Source organism: Trachemys scripta, chromosome 4, assembly GCF_013100865.1.
Source record: "Trachemys scripta elegans isolate TJP31775 chromosome 4, CAS_Tse_1.0, whole genome shotgun sequence".
In the NCBI taxonomy this organism is placed as follows: domain Eukaryota; kingdom Metazoa; phylum Chordata; order Testudines; family Emydidae; genus Trachemys; species Trachemys scripta.
This window is the reverse complement of record NC_048301.1, coordinates 123,399,895-123,417,751: the sequence shown is the minus strand read 5'-3', so window position 1 is coordinate 123,417,751 and position 17,857 is coordinate 123,399,895. Positions and strand designations below refer to the sequence as shown.

Sequence of the window (17,857 nt, the reverse complement as noted above, 5' to 3'; positions counted from 1 at the left end):
CTGCCCGCCCGCGCCAGGCACATCCCTGCACTGCCCGGGGAGCGGAGCGCGGGCTGCAGCGAAGCGGAGCGAATCCGGATTGAGCGGGAGAAGGGCTCCAGGGCGCATGAGATCCAGGGCGCTGTCCACCCGCCGGCCCCCCCGCTGAGCCGAGCCCTGCCTGTGGCTCTCCTAGTCGGAGCCCGAGCCCAGGATGGTGTGGGATGAGCGGGTGGCTGCCCTGTTCCGGAGGAACCTGCAGCCCACCCTCACCTACTGGAGCGTCTTCTTCAGCTTCGGGCTGTGCATCGCCTTCCTGGGGCCCACCCTGCTGGACCTGCGCTGCCAGACCCAGAGCTCGCTCTCCCAGATCACCTGGGTCTTCTTCTCGCAGCAGTTCTGCCTCCTGCTCGGCAGCTGCCTCGGGGGAGTCTTCAAGAGAACGTAAGGCCCCTGGCGAGCTCACCCCCCACCCCATCGGCCGCCCCACCCCGGGGGCCATGCCGGCTTTGATCGAGAACCCAGCGCCTTCCCGGTTCCCCTGCTCACACCTTCCCTCCCTCTCCGACCAACTTGGTGACACTGAGCTTCCCACGTGGCTTGGCTTTAGCCTCCCTCCCGGCGCTGTACTGGGACTTGTGGGGACGCTCCTTTCGGTGCCCCATTGTTCAGCCGGCAGAGCAATGCCCTAGTTAAGGTCGCAACATCACTTTTGCTCTAACAGCCCCCAATTTTTATTTAATGTTCCTCCAGCGGCTTGCGACTCTCCCCCCTTCTGGCTTGGAACGTCCCATGTTTGGGCTACACGTCTCCAGCTCTTTCTGTCTCTTTCACATCGCGTCTGAAAACATGTCTTTTAATTTCTCCTCCTTTCCCTACCTCCCTCCTTCCCCCGACTTTCTCTTTGTTTTTGTCTGTTTCTCTGATTGCAGTATGGGACTCAAAGCATCTGGGGAGACAAGTTGTGTGAAAGATCCTACACAAACTAAAACCTTTGTAAGAGGTTAGCCTGGACCTGTAGCCCTCACTCACCTGAGTAGTTCCATTGAAGTTAGTGGAATTGCTCATGAGAGTAAAGGCTGCAGGTTTCATTCTGTGGGAGCCTGATTCTGTACTTGGGTCCATCCACCTTGTTGCATCTGTGTGGAGTGCCACTGATTTTATTGAGCTCCGTGCAGAGATGGTGCATGCAAAGGGGAGATTGCAAGTCTTACTCCACACTTCCCAATATATTTATTTAACCTAATCGTTTAAAAACATTGTAGAAAGCCTGTTTTAATAACCCCAGTGTCAGCAATCAAGCTGTTATCTTACGCTCCGGTAGGTTGGGCAAACAAGATTCAACCTCAGACAATAACACTCTAAACATGAAGTTGCTACAGGGTTGAAGAGGATACAGTCGGTATTTCAACTTCACACAAGGCATGTGTGAGTGACAGCAGCAGTCTTTACAAATCAGTCAGGCTTCCTAGTGCAGCCAGACAAGGGATATGTAGCAAATCTTGTGTTAAGATCTCTCTAAAATAGAAAATGTGCAACGGCACTGTTAGAGGTTTCCAAACAGAGGTGTACGCTTAGATGTGATGACAGCTATTGCATATGAAAATCAGTTGATTATTTACGGTGTTACTGATCAATGTAGCTGATTTTTGTAGTCTCTATCTGTATTATTATTTACATGATTCTCTTATGGGTATAAAGTGTTTGTTTTTAAACTGTTCTCTGGACTTATGAAGGAGGCATTCAGTAGATAACTCTGATTAGTAAAGGGTCTTGGAATTAGCATCGAGGTGAAATTGCCATCCCAGCCGGCACTCCCGGAGCTGCATGGATGGCATTTTGAGTAGAGGAGCCAAGGGCTGTATGTACTTGGAGATTAAATAGTTCTAGAGGCGATCAGCAGAAGCATCTTGACTAGGAGACTACTTGCCAGGTCAGGGGTGGTGCATATTGGAAGGAGATGGTGTGTGGGAAGCTTGCCCTGCCTGTGATATGGATAGTGGATTTCAGACTCCCAGGTCAATAACTTTTGCCAGCACTTCATCTACTGCCTGTGTGTTCGAAGGTGAGATTAGGCAAATGCAGACCTATGATTGCTCAGTCAGAAATGCCAGGTTCATATTGATATGCTTCTTCCTGGTGTCCAGCTTATGCTGCATGGACCTTTTAGGGTTTCCCTAAGAATGGATTTTTGGTGTCTTGGATTTTTAATTCTGTGCGGGGCAAAATGAGCAACCCCCTTCTGCCTTAATAAACCAGGACCCCATTTGTGGCTCTTCGCAGCACAGGCAACATGCTTAAAACGGTTGCTGAAATTCCTATTGGGAAGTGGTGGGTATTTTGGGCAGTGGGGGGTGTTTCCCATGTGTCCAAGGTGCACTGATCTGCATTACAGACCTAACTTTAAAATGTGCTATGGCACCCAACTTTAAGTATATTAGACATTAGCTATTTAAATCCCACAAAGCCCTGATGCGGTGGGTATTATGGCTATTTTACAGATGGGCAAACTGAAGCACAGGGTGGTAAAGTGACTTGCCTGAAGTCACGGCTTGCTAGAATGCTGCGTGATTATAAAGGCTAGAACTCGGGAGCTCCTGGCTCCCAGTCCCGTGGTCAGAGCACTAGTCCATGCCTCCTACAGTTAAGAAGGTGATAGCTTCTACTAGAGCTTCCTAAGGCCCCATTGACATGACAGTCACAATCAAGACAGGAAACCTGGCTCTAATTTGTCATGTAGATGGCATCTGAGCTTTGTTTCTTATATGGCCTAAATCCTAGGATCTTAAATCTGTCTGCTCTACAAAATGGAATGTTATAATCAAGTCAGGGGATAACGATGCTGTTAACTGCGCCACTGGTTGTAACTGTAGCATAGATGGGGCTCAAGATGGCCTTTGGCTCCTCTAACCAGAGAGTTTAATTAACATTGGGCCAAACTCTGCTTTTGTGTAACCCCACTGAAATCTGGGAGTCTGCAGGCATGTGACAGAGCAGAACATGAGCTACCATGCCTGGGTTGTTATGAAAATATCAGTCTTGTACACTCATCTTACTGACTCTGGGAGCTGCCCTTTCATCTTACTGTTGGCATCTGCTACGCTGAAACTGTAGGGTGAGAAATGCCCTATATAACTGAAAGGAACAGAATTCAGTAAAAGTTGTGAGTGAGCCTTATTCATAAGACTGGCATGTTACTGTCTTATGACTCCGTGTGTTTGTAGTTTTTCTACTGCACCATGGTACAGAGTTCAGAAGAATATAGCTTTTTATAAGGTGACATGAACAGGGTATTCTCTTGCATGGGTGGTAACAGCTTTTAAGGATATTGCGTGCCCTGGATCACACCTTCACGCTACCTTAGCTTTGTTAGAGAGATGCTCAATTATATGTCAGCTCCGTTAGGGCAAAGGAGCTCTATGTGCATCTTCCAGTTGGCAGGTTGGCTTCTTATAAGCAGCCCCATAGCTCACTGAGGCTGGAAATGGATTAAAGAATCCCATTTTCTTGTGTTCTCTGGACCGGATTATCAGATGAGCTGAGCACAATGGGTATCCGCTGAGAGCTGAATGTTTGTGAAAATCTGACCGTAAGTGGCACACTGGGAGCTGGTCCGGGCGGAGTCTTTCTGCAAATCTGGCCCTGATTTAGGTGCTTGAATAGGAGCTGATCTCTGGAAAATCCAGCTGGCTGGTGAGTGCTGAATGCTAGGAAACCTGGCCCTGCGCTCTTTTGAGAAGCTGTCGTCTCACTCTCTGCTTACCCCACCTGCCTCAGTTCCTCTAACTTATCCTGATGGTTGATTTTAATACTGGATCCTGCCGTTATTAATAATAATGTCTTTATTTTCCCCCTCCACCTTGCACTCCTCTGTGCTGCCCTTCCATGGCCATCTAGTCTCTGCTCTCCTGCCACTCCCATTGCAGTGGTATCTGGGCCCCTGCGCCCTTGTTTGCTTTTTCAGAGGCTGCATCTGTCCTGAGGGTTGGTAGCGTTTCTCCCGCTGTTGGCACAGCACCAAGCTAGCCCCACTGGCGCTAGCCAAGCTGGGGGGATGAATGTGGATCGGACACAGGTGTGTTTGGCACTGTGTGGTGTAACCCTGCTCAGGCTTCCTCCAAAGGTATGTTCCCTTACGTGGTCCTGTGAGGGCAGATGAGATGAGATTCTTTAACTTTCCATAATCCTAAACTCTCTCCCCTCTTGGGCCCTGATCCTGCCCCACTGAAGCCAAGACCTGTGTCTGTCACTAGGGAAGGCAACAGTGGGAAACACCAGGAATGGTCCTATAGCCACTTCCTCCTCCATCCTTCCCATCTTTCTAAGGTTTTTGTTTAGGCTTCTCCTTCATTTGGCACCATGTGTGGCTCCAGTGTTGGGAGGGACTGAAGGATGCTGAGTGTGGCACATTTATATAGTGCCTTTCGTTCCTAAGCACCCTAGGACAGCTCTATGAGCATTGGGCCTGACTTTGCAGGGAGACTGAGCATCTGCCGCTCATAGGAATTGCCAGACAGACTCAGACCCCTGGTCCATCCAGCCCAGTATCCCATCTCTGAGAGTGACCAGCACCAGCTACTTCAAAATCAGTGCAAGAAACCCTGCAGATGCAGGATAATCTGTCTCCCCATGAAGGTCTCATCCTACCGCATCATTAAGAGACTGGCTGAAACCGTGAAGCACGAGGTTCCATATCCCTTCCCCTAGCTCCCCTTGGCTTCAACAAGATGTGGATGCTTCTGAAAATCAGGTTCTCTGTTTGTACAGGAATTCCTTGCCCCCAATGCGATGCAGCCTCGGGGAGGTGGGGGTGGAAGTGGGGTGGGGGGAAGGAGAGAGATAGCAGATGTTTATGCAAGGCGACACTCCACAACAGGTTAGCACAGGTTACCACTGTATCCCATTGCAGCCAGATGTAGGGGAGACAGAGTATTAACTGCCTGATGAGGTGTGCAATGATTTTTCATCCTCAAGACCTGGGTTTATGTCATGCCTCTTACAAAGATACAGGGAAAGAGCTGTGATTTTCAAAGAAACCTAACAGGTTAGACACCCAACTCACGCTGCCTTTCGGTGGCAATCCAAATCCCACCTCTGGTGTTGAGCTGTGCACTCTTCAAACATAACTGAAAGCAAATGACTTCATTTTGGATTCAGTGGCTGGAAGCGAGCAATTCCTTCATACTCACTAATGCCAGAGTTGGCGGGGGAAGGGGTCAGCGGGGCAGAATGCAAAGTGGGTTCTCTTGGTGCTTGCTACGGGGGCTGTATAAAGAAGTGATGGTATAATTAGTGGTACATTGCTGGAGGCAGACATTTTTGCTATTTTTAAAAAAATCTTTTTAGTGCTTTTTAAGGACATGAAATAATTAGCGATTAATGTTTAACTCCGGTAATGAATGCACTCTCTAACCAAGCCGGGGCAGCTCTGCAGTTGTTTTGCTAACACTGCAGAACATAAAAGGCACTTCTGGGATCCCTGGGTGCACGTTTCTACCATCTCATAGTCACTGGCTGCTCATCCCTACAGTTCTCTTCCCCAGTACGCTCCTGCGATTCCCCTTGGGTGCTGCCTTGTACCTCTGTGGCTCCTTTCTCTTATTTGCCTGTTGTTTTATTCCATGGCCTCATGTCTTTGGGGTTTGTTTTTTCTTTGTCTTGTGAATTTGCTCAGGGTTTTAAAAGGGACTAAGCTGCATGAGAGGCTGGGTTAGTGCCCTGCAAACTGTTGGACCCGCAAAAACAATTCAATTATTTTTTTAATTTGAATACATGGAATTGGGCTCCAAGATAAAACGGGTCGGTGAGTCCAGAATTCCAAGTTTATGCCATCCAGCAGAGTAAGGAAGTAACTTTGCACTTAGGGCCGTTAATTTGCCATAGGATGTCAAAGTGGATTATAAGCTACTCGGCCTCATGCACTCTGTGAGGCAGGAATTACCCTCCTTTTGCAGATGGGGGAACGGAGGTGCAGAGAGAAGGGGTCTGTCCAAGGCCAGCCAGCCAGCAAATAGCCGTCAGGACTACACAGCAGATGTCCTGGCTCTTGGCCGGCTGCTCTAGGCAACCTGCTTTGGAGAATGGATTTTGGTTTCCCACAGCCCTTTTCATCCCCTTATCTTAAAGCCCTTGGCAAGGCAGGGAGATAGCTACAGACTCAGCATGCAAATGAGCTTGGCAATTGGCTACTGCCCAGCCGGGGCTCTTGCCTGTTGAGCGACAGGGGGCAGCATGTTGGCTGGGACACTCGAGTTATTCCCCTATGATCCAAAACACTTGCCTCGCTGACCCCCAGAAACGGGCCACCAGTCCGTCGGATCTGAGTCTCCTCTCTGCAGCTGCGGCATCGCAAATGGCTCTGTGCTGCATGGCAGTGTCAGCTCTGGGGGGGGAGCTGTGACTTGTGACCCAGAGATGCTGCCCCCAAGCCAAGTTGCTCCCCAGGGACATGTGGCTGTGGGTTTCCTCTGTGCTGCGAGTTGCTTGGGAGCGAGGAGAATGGACGCTGCATGCAGACGGTATCCTTTGCATGCCTGTGTGGGGCTTGGCTATTACTGCTGATCCCTCTCTCTGTCTCCAGCCAGAACTGGAATGTGTTGCATCACCCAGTAATGCCCCCCTCTGGTCGGTTAAGGAGTGACGCTTTCATGTGCCAAAGGGACCAGCCCTGCTCCATCAGAAAGCTGTGGGTGCCTAAAGGGGGAGAGAGGTGCTAATGGGGATGCGGTCTCTAGGGGGACCTGTCTGTGCTAGCTGTTCTCTGCTGAGGTTTTACAGAGTCTCACGTTTTGCTAGTCTTGGTCTTTTCAGTGCTTTGCTGTCTGGTCTCTGTTTCCTTCCTTCCTTCCTGCCTTCAGACTTGGCAGCTTCGCAGCGGTGTGATGCCAACCTGGGCTCGGTTTTCTAACCGAGAGAGCTGGCCGGCTCTCACTCACAGTGAGAGCAGCTTGCTCCCTGCTCAGCTCAAAGCAGTCCGGACAGAAGGCAAGGAGAGGGCTTATTACCCGCAGGATCTGTGATGTGTTGTACTGGCCCGTCTTATGCTAAGGTCCTTTAAGCTTTACTGAACCACTTACCTGTGGGAGTGGCTAGGGAAGTAGGCGCTCAGAACCCTTTCAGATGGTTACAGGGGAAAGACTGAACAGGTCCTGCTGTTGTCATGTAGAGGTGATCCTCACTGGGGATGGAACCAGACTGAACAGAGGAAGGGATCCACTGGGGAAGATGGAACTTCTGGCACCTGAGTGGGTTGTAGCTGGAGCTTTGGGGAAGGTATTGTAGGAGTAGCAAATATTTGTTATGGTAGCACCCAGAGGCCCCGGTCAGGACTGTGACCCCAATGTGCTAGGGGCTATACAAGCAGAGAAAAAAGACAGTTCAGCCTTTTACAGTCTAAGCAGAGGTTAGGTCAGATAGATTATGATGTTAAAATGATCAGTAATGGAAATAGTTGATACTGAACCTGGTATCAGTAGGTTTCAGAATTAACACTCATTGAGAGGAGCACAGCAGCTCATGACTCCTGGAGCTCTCGTGTCAGGTTGTCTGCAGACTCAGACTGACACCGCTGCACCATTTACACTCAGGTCACGTTTGGAAGGCTCTCTTTGCATGATCCAGTCTAGAAACTTTTAATTTCAAAAGAAACCTGAGAGTCTGCAGCAAATAATGGATCTGCAGCGTGTCAGATACACACGGGGCTGGGTATAGCGTGACTCCATCTCACGGTCACAATGTGCTGCCCCTCTCCAATATAATGCTTGTGGTGTAGAGGGTCCCGAGCACACCATTCAGCAGAGCAAAACCCTGAACGGAGGGCACGTCCCACCTGGCTTGCAGCCTCTCCTCTAGCCATCCTACAACCATTAGGTATCTGGGTAAATTCCACCTGATTAAAGAGGTTTCAGCCCTTGATGTGGCGATCAAGGTTATCGCCTCCCCTCCATGCAAACATTGGGTGAGATCATGGGATGTGGGCACGAGGACCTTAACGTGGTGCCTGGGGTTGGATGTGCAGGGCAAAGCTTGGAAGAAAGCCTCAGACGGCCGTCCTGCTTGCTCTGTGGTGCTGCAGCCGGGAAAGGAAGGAGTGAACTCCCAGAAGGCAGGTTCTTGCGGAGATCCAAAGTTAGGGCAGGAGACAAGCCAAATGGGGAGACGACTAGAGCAATAAATGCGCTGTTGAAATCAGACATTATGGTGCCCGTACCCTAGTCAGGTTATGTGTCCCCCTCCAGAGAATACAATATCTTGGCATGGTTTAGATACAAACTGAATGGATTTAGCTTTTCCTAACGTGACATCAGTGCGATTGGTGGCCCTGGAGGCTGGAGTCTACCCACGGCGCAGGTGCAGCATGGTCAACGCCATATTTTCACTGCCAATATGCCCCCTTTTGGCCTCTACAGGGGAGCAAGGAGTTAAGTGTCCATGATGCATTCAGTCCACAGTGCCTCTGAGACAAGCAAGAGGTGGGGGTGGCTGGAGGGGTAGGGTAGTGGTGGGACCATGTCACCTATTGGGAATAGATGGAGGCTGTCACGTACCCGCTGCTCATCGGTTACCAGCTGACAGTGCCTTGGTGACAGCCTGCTGCTGTTATTGACCTGGCTGGGAGCTAAACTTGTGCTTATCGCCAGGCCCCGCTTCCCAGTCTCTTGAACTAGTCCGTCCTGCTCACCCCTACCCCAGCAGCTGAGCCCGTAACTAAGGGACATATTTCTGTGGCCTGTGTTGGACAGGAGGTCAGACTAGGTGATTGTAATGGTCCCGTCTGGGCTTAACATGCGTGGAAACCATGCTAAGGGCCAAAACCTGCCTCCCTGCAGCGTACCCGGATCCTACGTCCGTTGTCCGATCAAGGAATATCCCTCGTAATCCTTTCCCCACCACGTGCTGAGTGATAACGTAGCCAGCGTAGTGAATGGTGCCTGCACCATGGGCCGATCTGCAGTGCTCCAGTGGCCCTGAATGCTCGGGGAATGGGGCAGGCCTGTTAATAGACTAAGAATGCTACTGCCTGGGGATAGCTGTGGGTGTGTCCTGGTGCGCAGGTCGATGTCCTGGCTGGACAGTGCTCTCCCCGAGGTAACTCTGTCCCTTTGTTTCCTCTCTCCTGGCTCAGGTTGTCTAAGTCCCTGGTCGCCCTCTTCGCGTCGTCCCTCGCCATCTCTGTCGTCTTCGCCATCATCCCTCTCTGCCACAATGTGGTGGTGCTGGCTGTGGTCATGGCCGTGGCGGGACTGGCCATGGGATGCATCGACACCATTTCCAACATGCAGCTGGTGAAGATCTACCAGAAGGACTCGGCCATCTTCCTGCAGGTGAGGCAGATGCGTTGGCTTCCCCTGGGGCAGTTCTGTCAGGACGCGGCAGCTCTTGCCGTATTTCTGTCGTCGGGTCTCGTCCTTTCAGGAGGAGGCTCCAGCGGCTTCCCTGCAAGGGAGAGCAGAAAAATTAACCTCTTGGCATTTGTCCTCTCTTCCAGGCCCTTCACTTCTTTGTGGGGTTCGGGGCCCTGCTGAGCCCGCTGATAGCTGACCCTTTCCTCTCGGACACCAACTGCATCCTGTCTAACTCCACGCTCAACGCCACCAGCAACCTCCCTCACATCCGCAAGTCGTTGGTCCCCCACCATCCCGGCAACCTGTCGCACTACGAGCTGCCGATGAAAGGGATGGTGGTGACACGCGTGTCTTACGCTTTCTGGATCATGGCCCTGATCAACGTGAGTATCGCGGCTTGGTGTACCAACGGGAGTCCTCTGTGTCCCGTGCCTTAGCTCTGCCTCTGCGTGGTGCTGCGGCTTGTTGTTCCCGCTCCTCCCCGGGCACCGCGGTTTGCCTGCCTCCAGCAGCAGAAGGAAGCACCAGGGCCATAGAGTCTCCTCCAGCAGCCAGGCTGGAGTCAAGGCTGTGGATTAGCTCCGTGGCCTGGGAATAAGTAGGCAGGAGAAGGATTTGCTCCCTCTTTTCTCATAGGGAGCTCCCCCAGGCCTAGCTGAGATACTGGGGCCCAAGACTGGGCCATAGGGACTCAGTTCCTTCATGATTTGACTTTACAATTGAGGGCCAGCACTAAACTGTGGCAGTTAATGCTTAATGGGATGGTGGCTTTAAGGCCCTGTCCCCGTCCCATTGCGTCCTGACCTGGAATCCCACAGGCAGTGAGATGCCGGGAGCCCCTCCAGGCCTCCGCCAGGAACTGGATCCCCTGAGTGGTCATTGCCCCTGCACTGGAGTTCAGCCCAGTTCCCGGCTCTCCCCTCTCATCCTGCAGCCAGACAGGGCCCCCGGGTTGGGGGTGGAGGTCGCTGCAAAGGTCGCGCTGGCAGCTCAGCCAGCCGGCACGGGTGACTGCGGTTGGTGAATATTCAGACAGGGAGGTAGGATTGCTGCCAGCAGCCCCCTCCGAGCTTTCCAATTTGCGCCGGACATTGGAACCTTGGTGTGAAGGCCCCTCTGCTACTCTCCCCCCACTCCCATCCCGCCGTCCCTGCTCACTCCATGCAGGGCAATGTTTTAATAGGGTGTGGTGTGGTGTTTCCCAGCAGCTATCTGGGAAACCTGCATGGCTTGGGATCCTGGGCCCTTCCATGCCCTCAAGGCTCTTCTGGTGTAAACCTCCCACACACCCAGTCTGGGCCTTTTCCCTGGGAGATGGGCAGCAAGGAACACGCTGTCAGCCCAGCCCAGCTCCTCTCGCTCGCTCCTCAGCCGTCTGGTCCTCGTGTGCCAGGCTTTCCCCTGCTGCACATTCCTGGGGCGGCCTGGAGCAGCTGTTGATCAGCGGTCTATGATGCAGTCAGACTTCTGGGTAGTCCCTGATGTGCTGCCATGAGGGGGGAGCTGCGCATTCGCCCTGAAGGGGAGCGTGATGCAGAATGTGACAATAAATCCTGTTATTCCCACCTGATGCCAAGACCCCACCAGAGCTTAGCAGGGTCAGTGCTTGAGTGGGAGACCTGGAAGGAGCAGGGAGGGTGCAGTGGGAAGCTGTGTTAATGGTTCAAAAGGTGGCATTTTTCCATCTCGCACTGTTTGCAAGAGTAGAGGTGTTAGCCCCCGTGTCCTGGCCAGCTACCAACCTAGGTAACTGCTTCCTGCCTCCCCACGCCCCCTCTTTTGGATTCAATAGTTTTCACTTCCTGTCCTGAGGACTGGGATTGGTTAGATTCACATCTGGACTGGTGCCAGGAGACCATTCCTAGAGACCAGTGAAAGGATTAATGGGCCTGGTGTCTTGCAAATGTCCACGGGGAGACAAGTGTTGTAAGTTGCAAGGAAGCTGAGAGCCCAGCTCTCCATCAGTGGATGTCGCGTTATTCTGGGCCTTGACTAGTCGTGCGATCTCTGACCTGGGCTCACCCTTTCGGACTGCCTGAGTGCTTTCCCCGCTACTTCAATTCAAATGGATATTAAGGGTCGTCGTCTTGAGAGTCTGTACAACTAGCATCCACTGTGCTATACTCTCTTGGAGCTGAGGATCTCGGCTTTCCAATGGCATCAAGCGGTTTGTCAGAGATCAGCTGCTGAAAACGGCACCTGAACTGAACCGAGAGGAGACATGGTGTCTAGAATGACACGGCTTTGCCTTGTTACCAGTCGAGGCTGGAAACAATCTGACATTATGATTGTTTTATAGTAGCACCTCCAGGCTCCAGCCGAGATCAAGCTGTGTAAGGTGCATTGTGAGAGACAGTCTCTGCCCTGAGTAGCTTGCAGTCTAAGTAGACAAGCACAGGTAGGAGAACGGCAGTAGTGGTATGCCTGTGTGACCGGTGGAGAACCGAGGCACAGAGGGTTAAAGTGATTTGGCTGAGGTCCCACAGGGAGTCTGTGGCAGAGGCAAGACCCAGATCTCCTGAGTCACAATGCCTTGACTCCCCAGCCATCTTTCCTGTCGGTATTTCAGTATAATGGGTCCTTGTAATGTTTCCAAGTAATGATCAGAGAGGGAATGTTAATCTTCACATGCAGCAGTGAGTCCCAGATGTGTGTGTGTCTGTCTGCCTGTCTGCCTCTAGAGATGAATTCTGGCCATTCTCAGGCAGCGAGCAGCACACAAGTTACAGCTGGAAAAAACTTGCAATAAAAGCAGTCAGTTGATTGATGCCATATACACAGCAGCTTTTGCTGGTGAAACAAAGGGATGACTCGCACTCTTCTCACCAGGCAACCAGATGCACTCTCTCCTTCTGTACAGCTGGTATCAAGTCCAATGGCCCGCCTGGGTAAGGGGCTCATGTTTTCCTCCACCCACTCTGTTCTGCTACCCCTGCTGTGCCCTCTTCTCGTAGACAACCAAAGCTGACGTCTTCATCCTCCCGCTAGGGCTTAGTGCCCTCCCTTGAGGCGCTAGCACCAAGATAGTAAATGGTGCTGATCAATCAGATGAGCACTGCCTGCCTGCCTGCTCTGCAACCCAAGTATGTGGTGTTATTCCTGTAACCCATCTGAGCTCAGCTCTCCAAGGCAGGATCCGAACCCAGGGCTCAGTAGCGAGCAGTGCAGGCAATCCATAGGGGTGGATGGAGTGCGTCAAAAGAGGAGACCTTGTGGTTAAGGCACTTGACTGGGACTTGGGTGGTCCAGGTTCCGTTCCAGGCTCTCCCAAAGTCTGCCTGAGTGATCTCGGGTGAGTCACTTCAGCTGTGCATGCCTCAGATCCTCCTCTGTAATGGGGGAAATGGCCCTGCCTGTGCAGAGAGGTTGTGAGGAATCGTTCATTAACGTTTGTAAGGTGCTTGGATAGCACGGTGATGGGGCCAGAGAAATTCCAGCAGAGAGAGTGATGATAATTCTCTGCATCCTGTAGCGCCATCCCTTGAAAGATCTCAAAGCACAGTCACGAGTGGTGGGTTAATTCAGTTCATTTTATTTATCTCTATTCTTTCCATGTGCTTACCAGGACAGTTCTGCTCGCCATCTCTCCCTACATACAGCTGGCTAAAGTCAGAGTGTTGACCGTGGCTGACCACCTAGCCAAGCTGTCTAAGATCCCATCCCATTCCCTCTCCCAGCCCCAGACTGAAGTGGGGAGCAGCCCATGGTCATAGAATCATAGAATATCAGGGTTGGAAGGGACCTCAGGAGGTCATCTAGTCCAGCCCCCTGCTCAAAGCAGGACCAATCCCCAACTAAATCATCCCAGCCAGGGCTTTGTCAAGCCTGACCTTAAAAACCTCTAAGGAAGGAGATTCCACCATCTCCCTAGGTAACCTCTAAGGAAGGAGATTCCACCACCTCCCAGCACATACATGCTGTGCTAGGCAGAGGAACAGGTTTCTTCACACCATCTTGATCTCTCCATGTGCTTATAAACCAAAACACCGCTCAAGTGCATCTCACAGCTGGTGTTCATTAAGCTGAGGTCTGTGCAGCCTGTTTGATGCACTTCTCGTTGCGTCAGCCTAAACAGTGAAGCAAACAGTACAAAGCAAGACTGTCATTGCAGAAGAACTCAACAGGGTGCAGCCTCCTTAGGGTGAGAATCCTACGTTACTTACCTCTAACTCTGTGTCTGCTATGGCGGGAGGTGTCCTCTCTATTATAGCAATCGTCCCTGAACCGAGTAAAGGCTGCGGTTAATGTAGGCTTTGATGTGCAGTGGCAGTGCTTGATGGTTTAGTTTTTGTTGTGGCCCGATCTTGTTCCCAGCGAAGTCAAAGGGAGCTTTGCTCTTCGTTTCATTAGGAGCAGGATTGGGCCCCAAATGATGTCTCGGTTCAGATGTTCAAAAATGGCCTCTAGAATTGTATTCGCCATTTTCTTTGCATCCTGGTTTCTGGGCGTGCAAACTCAGGGGGTGTTTCTACTGCAATCACAGTGTGTGACTGCAGCTCAAGGAGACCTGCCTCGGTTTACCTCGGGTCGCGGACAACGACGCTGTGGCAGCGCCCACTGCAGCACGGGCCGTGTAAACCCATCTGGAGCCCTGGATGGTTACTCCCAGGGCTAGCCTCTGCTTCATTACTGTGGTACCAGAGCAGAGCTAGGTAGATTAAAGCTAGCTTGGGTACGTCTCTTGGAGCTGCAGTCACATCCTGTGATTGCGGTATGGGCATACCCTCAGAAACCACATTTGTGCACACCGAGGAAGAAATGTGGTGTGTAACTAGTTGACTCGCAAGCACAAATGCAGTTTGCACTTCCAGCAGGGTGGGGGTTTTCAAACAGGCAGACTCGGGCTTGAAAAATTGTGGATGCAAAAACGGAATGATGTCCACTGGAGGCCCATTTAGTGAAGCCCTTTTTTGAAACGAAGCCCTTTATGTGGCATGAGACGTTGGTAACAAATGTCAAGGAGAGCTGGAAAGCAGGGCACACCTTCTGTAAACTTCTTGGGGGGGGGGGGGGGGTTTGTCTCCTGCCAAAGTAGCATCTTTGTTCTCTTTCCCAAATTGCCTGTGGGCACAGGGACTAAATTTGGCCTTCCTGTTGAATTACACAATCCAAACCAGTAATTCTAGTTTAACAAGAGCAGTGTTAGATTGGGATTGGCACTGTCTCTGCCACATTTCAGAGAAAATACGGGCATAAACTAAGCAAACAGGTGGGAAGGATCTGGTTAGATTGAAGGCAGAAGATGGGAGGAGATGATAGCCTTGTATAGGGAAACTTTATAGTTTCCACTTCTCTCCTCAATGAAGTTTTAATCCCCGACGAAGGGAGATAAATCCAGATCTCAAATACTCTAGGAATTTCGCATTCCCAAAGCAAGTTCTTCTCTTTATGCATTCCTGCCTTGCCACCAAACATGCTGAAAATCTATTTAGATGGAAAGAATCCAACTTTAATCAGGTTAATATATGTAGCTTGGAAGTGGGGCGATCACACCACTCATGTCTGAAAGGTGTAAACGTCAATGAAAGAGAGAGAAACTAATTAGTACAATGAAATTAGGAGCAAGGGGATGAAATGTAGTAGGCTTTAGAGGTGGGCGAAAATTTTTTGGCTGCCAATTTTCCATTGAAAAATGCAGTTTTGTCAAAATCTAAACATTTTTTGGGGAACGAGTCTAATCTGACCCCATTTTCTACAGGAAAAAGTCAAAATGAATTGTTGTGACTTTCTTGTTTCAACTTTTATATTCTATTAAAACACTAACATTATTGTTTATTATATTACCCAGTATTTTGTAAACCTTTTTGTCTTATCAAAGCAAAATGATTCAACATTACCAAAGTGGTCCAATGATTTTCAATCAAAACTGTTCAGCATCTTCATTTTGCGGGAGACGTTGAAATTTCAGCTTTTCGTTCTGATTTGAACAGAAGCAAGATTCAACGCATCAGAGTTCTCCGCAGAATGGGAACTCTAGTCCCGCTCTGGAAGTGCAAGTTCCTGTTTGTCTGGGGGGGAATTATCCCAAAGGAACTGGGGGAAGCTTCTTTGCTTGGGTTCTTAAGAAGTAGGCTGGGGGTTATCCCTGTTTTGAAACAGAATCTAGAGATGGAAGAGAACTATGATTTTAACTGTATTTGCCATCTTGATGCACCAATTTATTGAGTTTAGAATAAAGAGCAAATTGAGACAAATGGAGAGGAAGGTTGGTCCAATGATTGGGGTGCTACCCTGGGACTGAGAAGAGCCAGGTTCAGTTCCCTGTTCCACTACGAACTGAATGTCCTTGGGCAAGTTACTTAGTCTCTTTATGCCCAATTCCCCATGTTTAAAATGGGGACAATGGCAGTGCCTACTATACCGGGGTGTTGTGAGGATAAATAGACCAAAGACTGTGATACACTCACATACTATGGTGATGTGGGCTATAAGAAGTCCCTAAGATAGAACAGGAGAGAGGAATAACACCTGAGTTTATTGAGAGCTGACACGAAACAGCAAGATCTAGTGAGAGATTCTGACCGCTTCCTTACCACTGCAATCCACCAGCATTTCCCAGCAAGAGGCTAAGTTGAAAAAAAAACTCTGGGCCAAATTCATTGCTACTGAAGTCTGGGGATTACCCCAGGAGAGAATGGGCCAGGAACCAACTTTCATCGCCTGGTTGTCCCCCGAATGGATGGCCCTGCTAGCTGCTTGGGGAAACAGGAGCCTTTCCAAACGTAGACAGAGCCTTGAAAAGGTTATCCTTTCAATGGGTGTTACACCTCATGCATGGGGGTGCATCTTCAGCCCCGTGGGTGGGGCAGTTAGCCATGTAACGCCTGCGTCTGTTGTCTGTTCCTGTATAGTTCTGTTTAGGATCGCCGCAGGGTATAAGGAAGTCTCGTTAAACCATGTGCCAAGCAGCCCAGGTGTTAGCCTAAGAAAACCAAGCCTCTCCAAGGAGCAAGTTCCTTTAATAAACGTGTCGGCCCTGCCCCATATAGCTTGGCAAACAAACCACCTCCGTGAGCCAACACAGCTCCTCACTGTTTGCCCTTTTCTGGTGGAACATATGGAAATATCAAAGGAGGGCAGGGGCAGCTGGTTCTATAAGACACTTGGCCGAACTCAGGCAAGTAGTGTGAGCACGCTCCAGAAGGTGCATGTAACTAATGAGAAATCCCAGGCTAAACCCTTAGGGACCAATTTGTCCCCTTGTGTGACTCCACTAACGTCAGTGCACTTTGTGCCAGGGGTGAGTTTGGCTCCATGCTTAGTGAAACATTCCCCTGCAAAGCTAGTGTGGTGATCTCTGTTTGCTCATCTAACAAATAAGCTGCTTTGATTGGTCGACTCCCCACCCCATACACTCGCCCTGTGCTAGTTTGAGTGACATCAGCCTCTCCCATAGCCACGGTGGTGAGGCGTGGACGTCGCCCCAGGCTTTTATCCAACTAGCTTGGAGTTGGTTTCAGATCAGAGCCGGATCGGGAGATCGGGAGCCTGCTCTCTTGGTTCCCCTGTTGTCTGCACAGAGCCCCTTTCAGATTGCGCCTTCCACTTTGAATGACCAATCTCATGTGCACTGGTGTCCTCACTCCCGGCACAAGGCTAGGAATCAATCCACACTTCAGCAGCGCCTTTCCCATCAGTGGCTGGTTGCTGTGGTGGGTGTAATCCTGACCCCATTGAAGTGAATGGCAAAATTCCCATTGATTTCAGCGGGGCCAGGATTTCACCCTGCATTGTCTAATATGAGAGAGGGAATCATGTGTCTAATGGCGACAGCAGGAGACTGAGACTCAAGACTCCTGGGTTCTATTCTTGCCCCAGGCACTGACTTGCTGTGTGATCTGTGGTGAGTCACTTATTCGCCCCGTGCCTCAGTTTCCTCTCACCTGTAAAATGAAGATGATCTTTACCTTCCTCGTCTGAGGGTTACAATAATAATACGCTTCTCATCCGGCGATCTCAAAGTGCTTTACAGTGATCTGTGCCATTATCCCAAATGGGGACAATACGAGGCACGGAGAGAGGAAGTGACTTGCCCAAGGTCACCTGATTAGTCATTAGTGGAGCTGGGACTAGAACCTGATTCCCGGGGCTGCGTCCTGTCATCCTGTCGTCCGCACCAGACTGTTGTAATCCTTGAACAGTTAAGGCCTGTAAAGCTCTTTGAGCACCTTGGGCCAAAGGTGCTACAGAAAGGCAAAGAATGAATACGCTCTGTGCATTAAACCAAAGGTATGCAGAGACTGTGACCTTCTCCTAGAGAATTAAACATCTCCTGACACTTCGCTGTTGGGAACATTGGATTGCTTGAGTACCAGAATGGGAATGATGTGTATGTATGTGCTTGATCAGTGGTACTCATGCATCCTAGAGTTAGGGTGGCCTCATCTCAGGACTTGGAAGCTCAATTGATCTCCCTCTTGCTCTGCACTGCACAGCTGGCTACGGTTGCCTTCTAGAGAAGCAACCGGTCTTGGCCACTGCTGGAGTCAGGGTAGCAGATTTGAATGGCCTGATGTCCTGATCCAATCTGGCTG

General features: G+C 50.5%; 1 protein-coding gene across 1 annotated transcript in view; it reads left to right on the top strand.

Moving 5' to 3' along the window:
• Positions 1 to 17,857, top strand: part of MFSD4A (major facilitator superfamily domain containing 4A) — a 35,424-nt gene continuing 17,567 nt past the window's right edge. Inside the window, exons 1-3 of the mRNA XM_034767167.1 lie at positions 1 to 423; positions 9,104 to 9,302; positions 9,467 to 9,706. Coding sequence (XP_034623058.1) covers positions 194 to 423; positions 9,104 to 9,302; positions 9,467 to 9,706 — 669 coding nt within the window. The 5' untranslated portion in view covers positions 1 to 193. The remainder of the gene's footprint in view (positions 424 to 9,103; positions 9,303 to 9,466; positions 9,707 to 17,857) is intronic.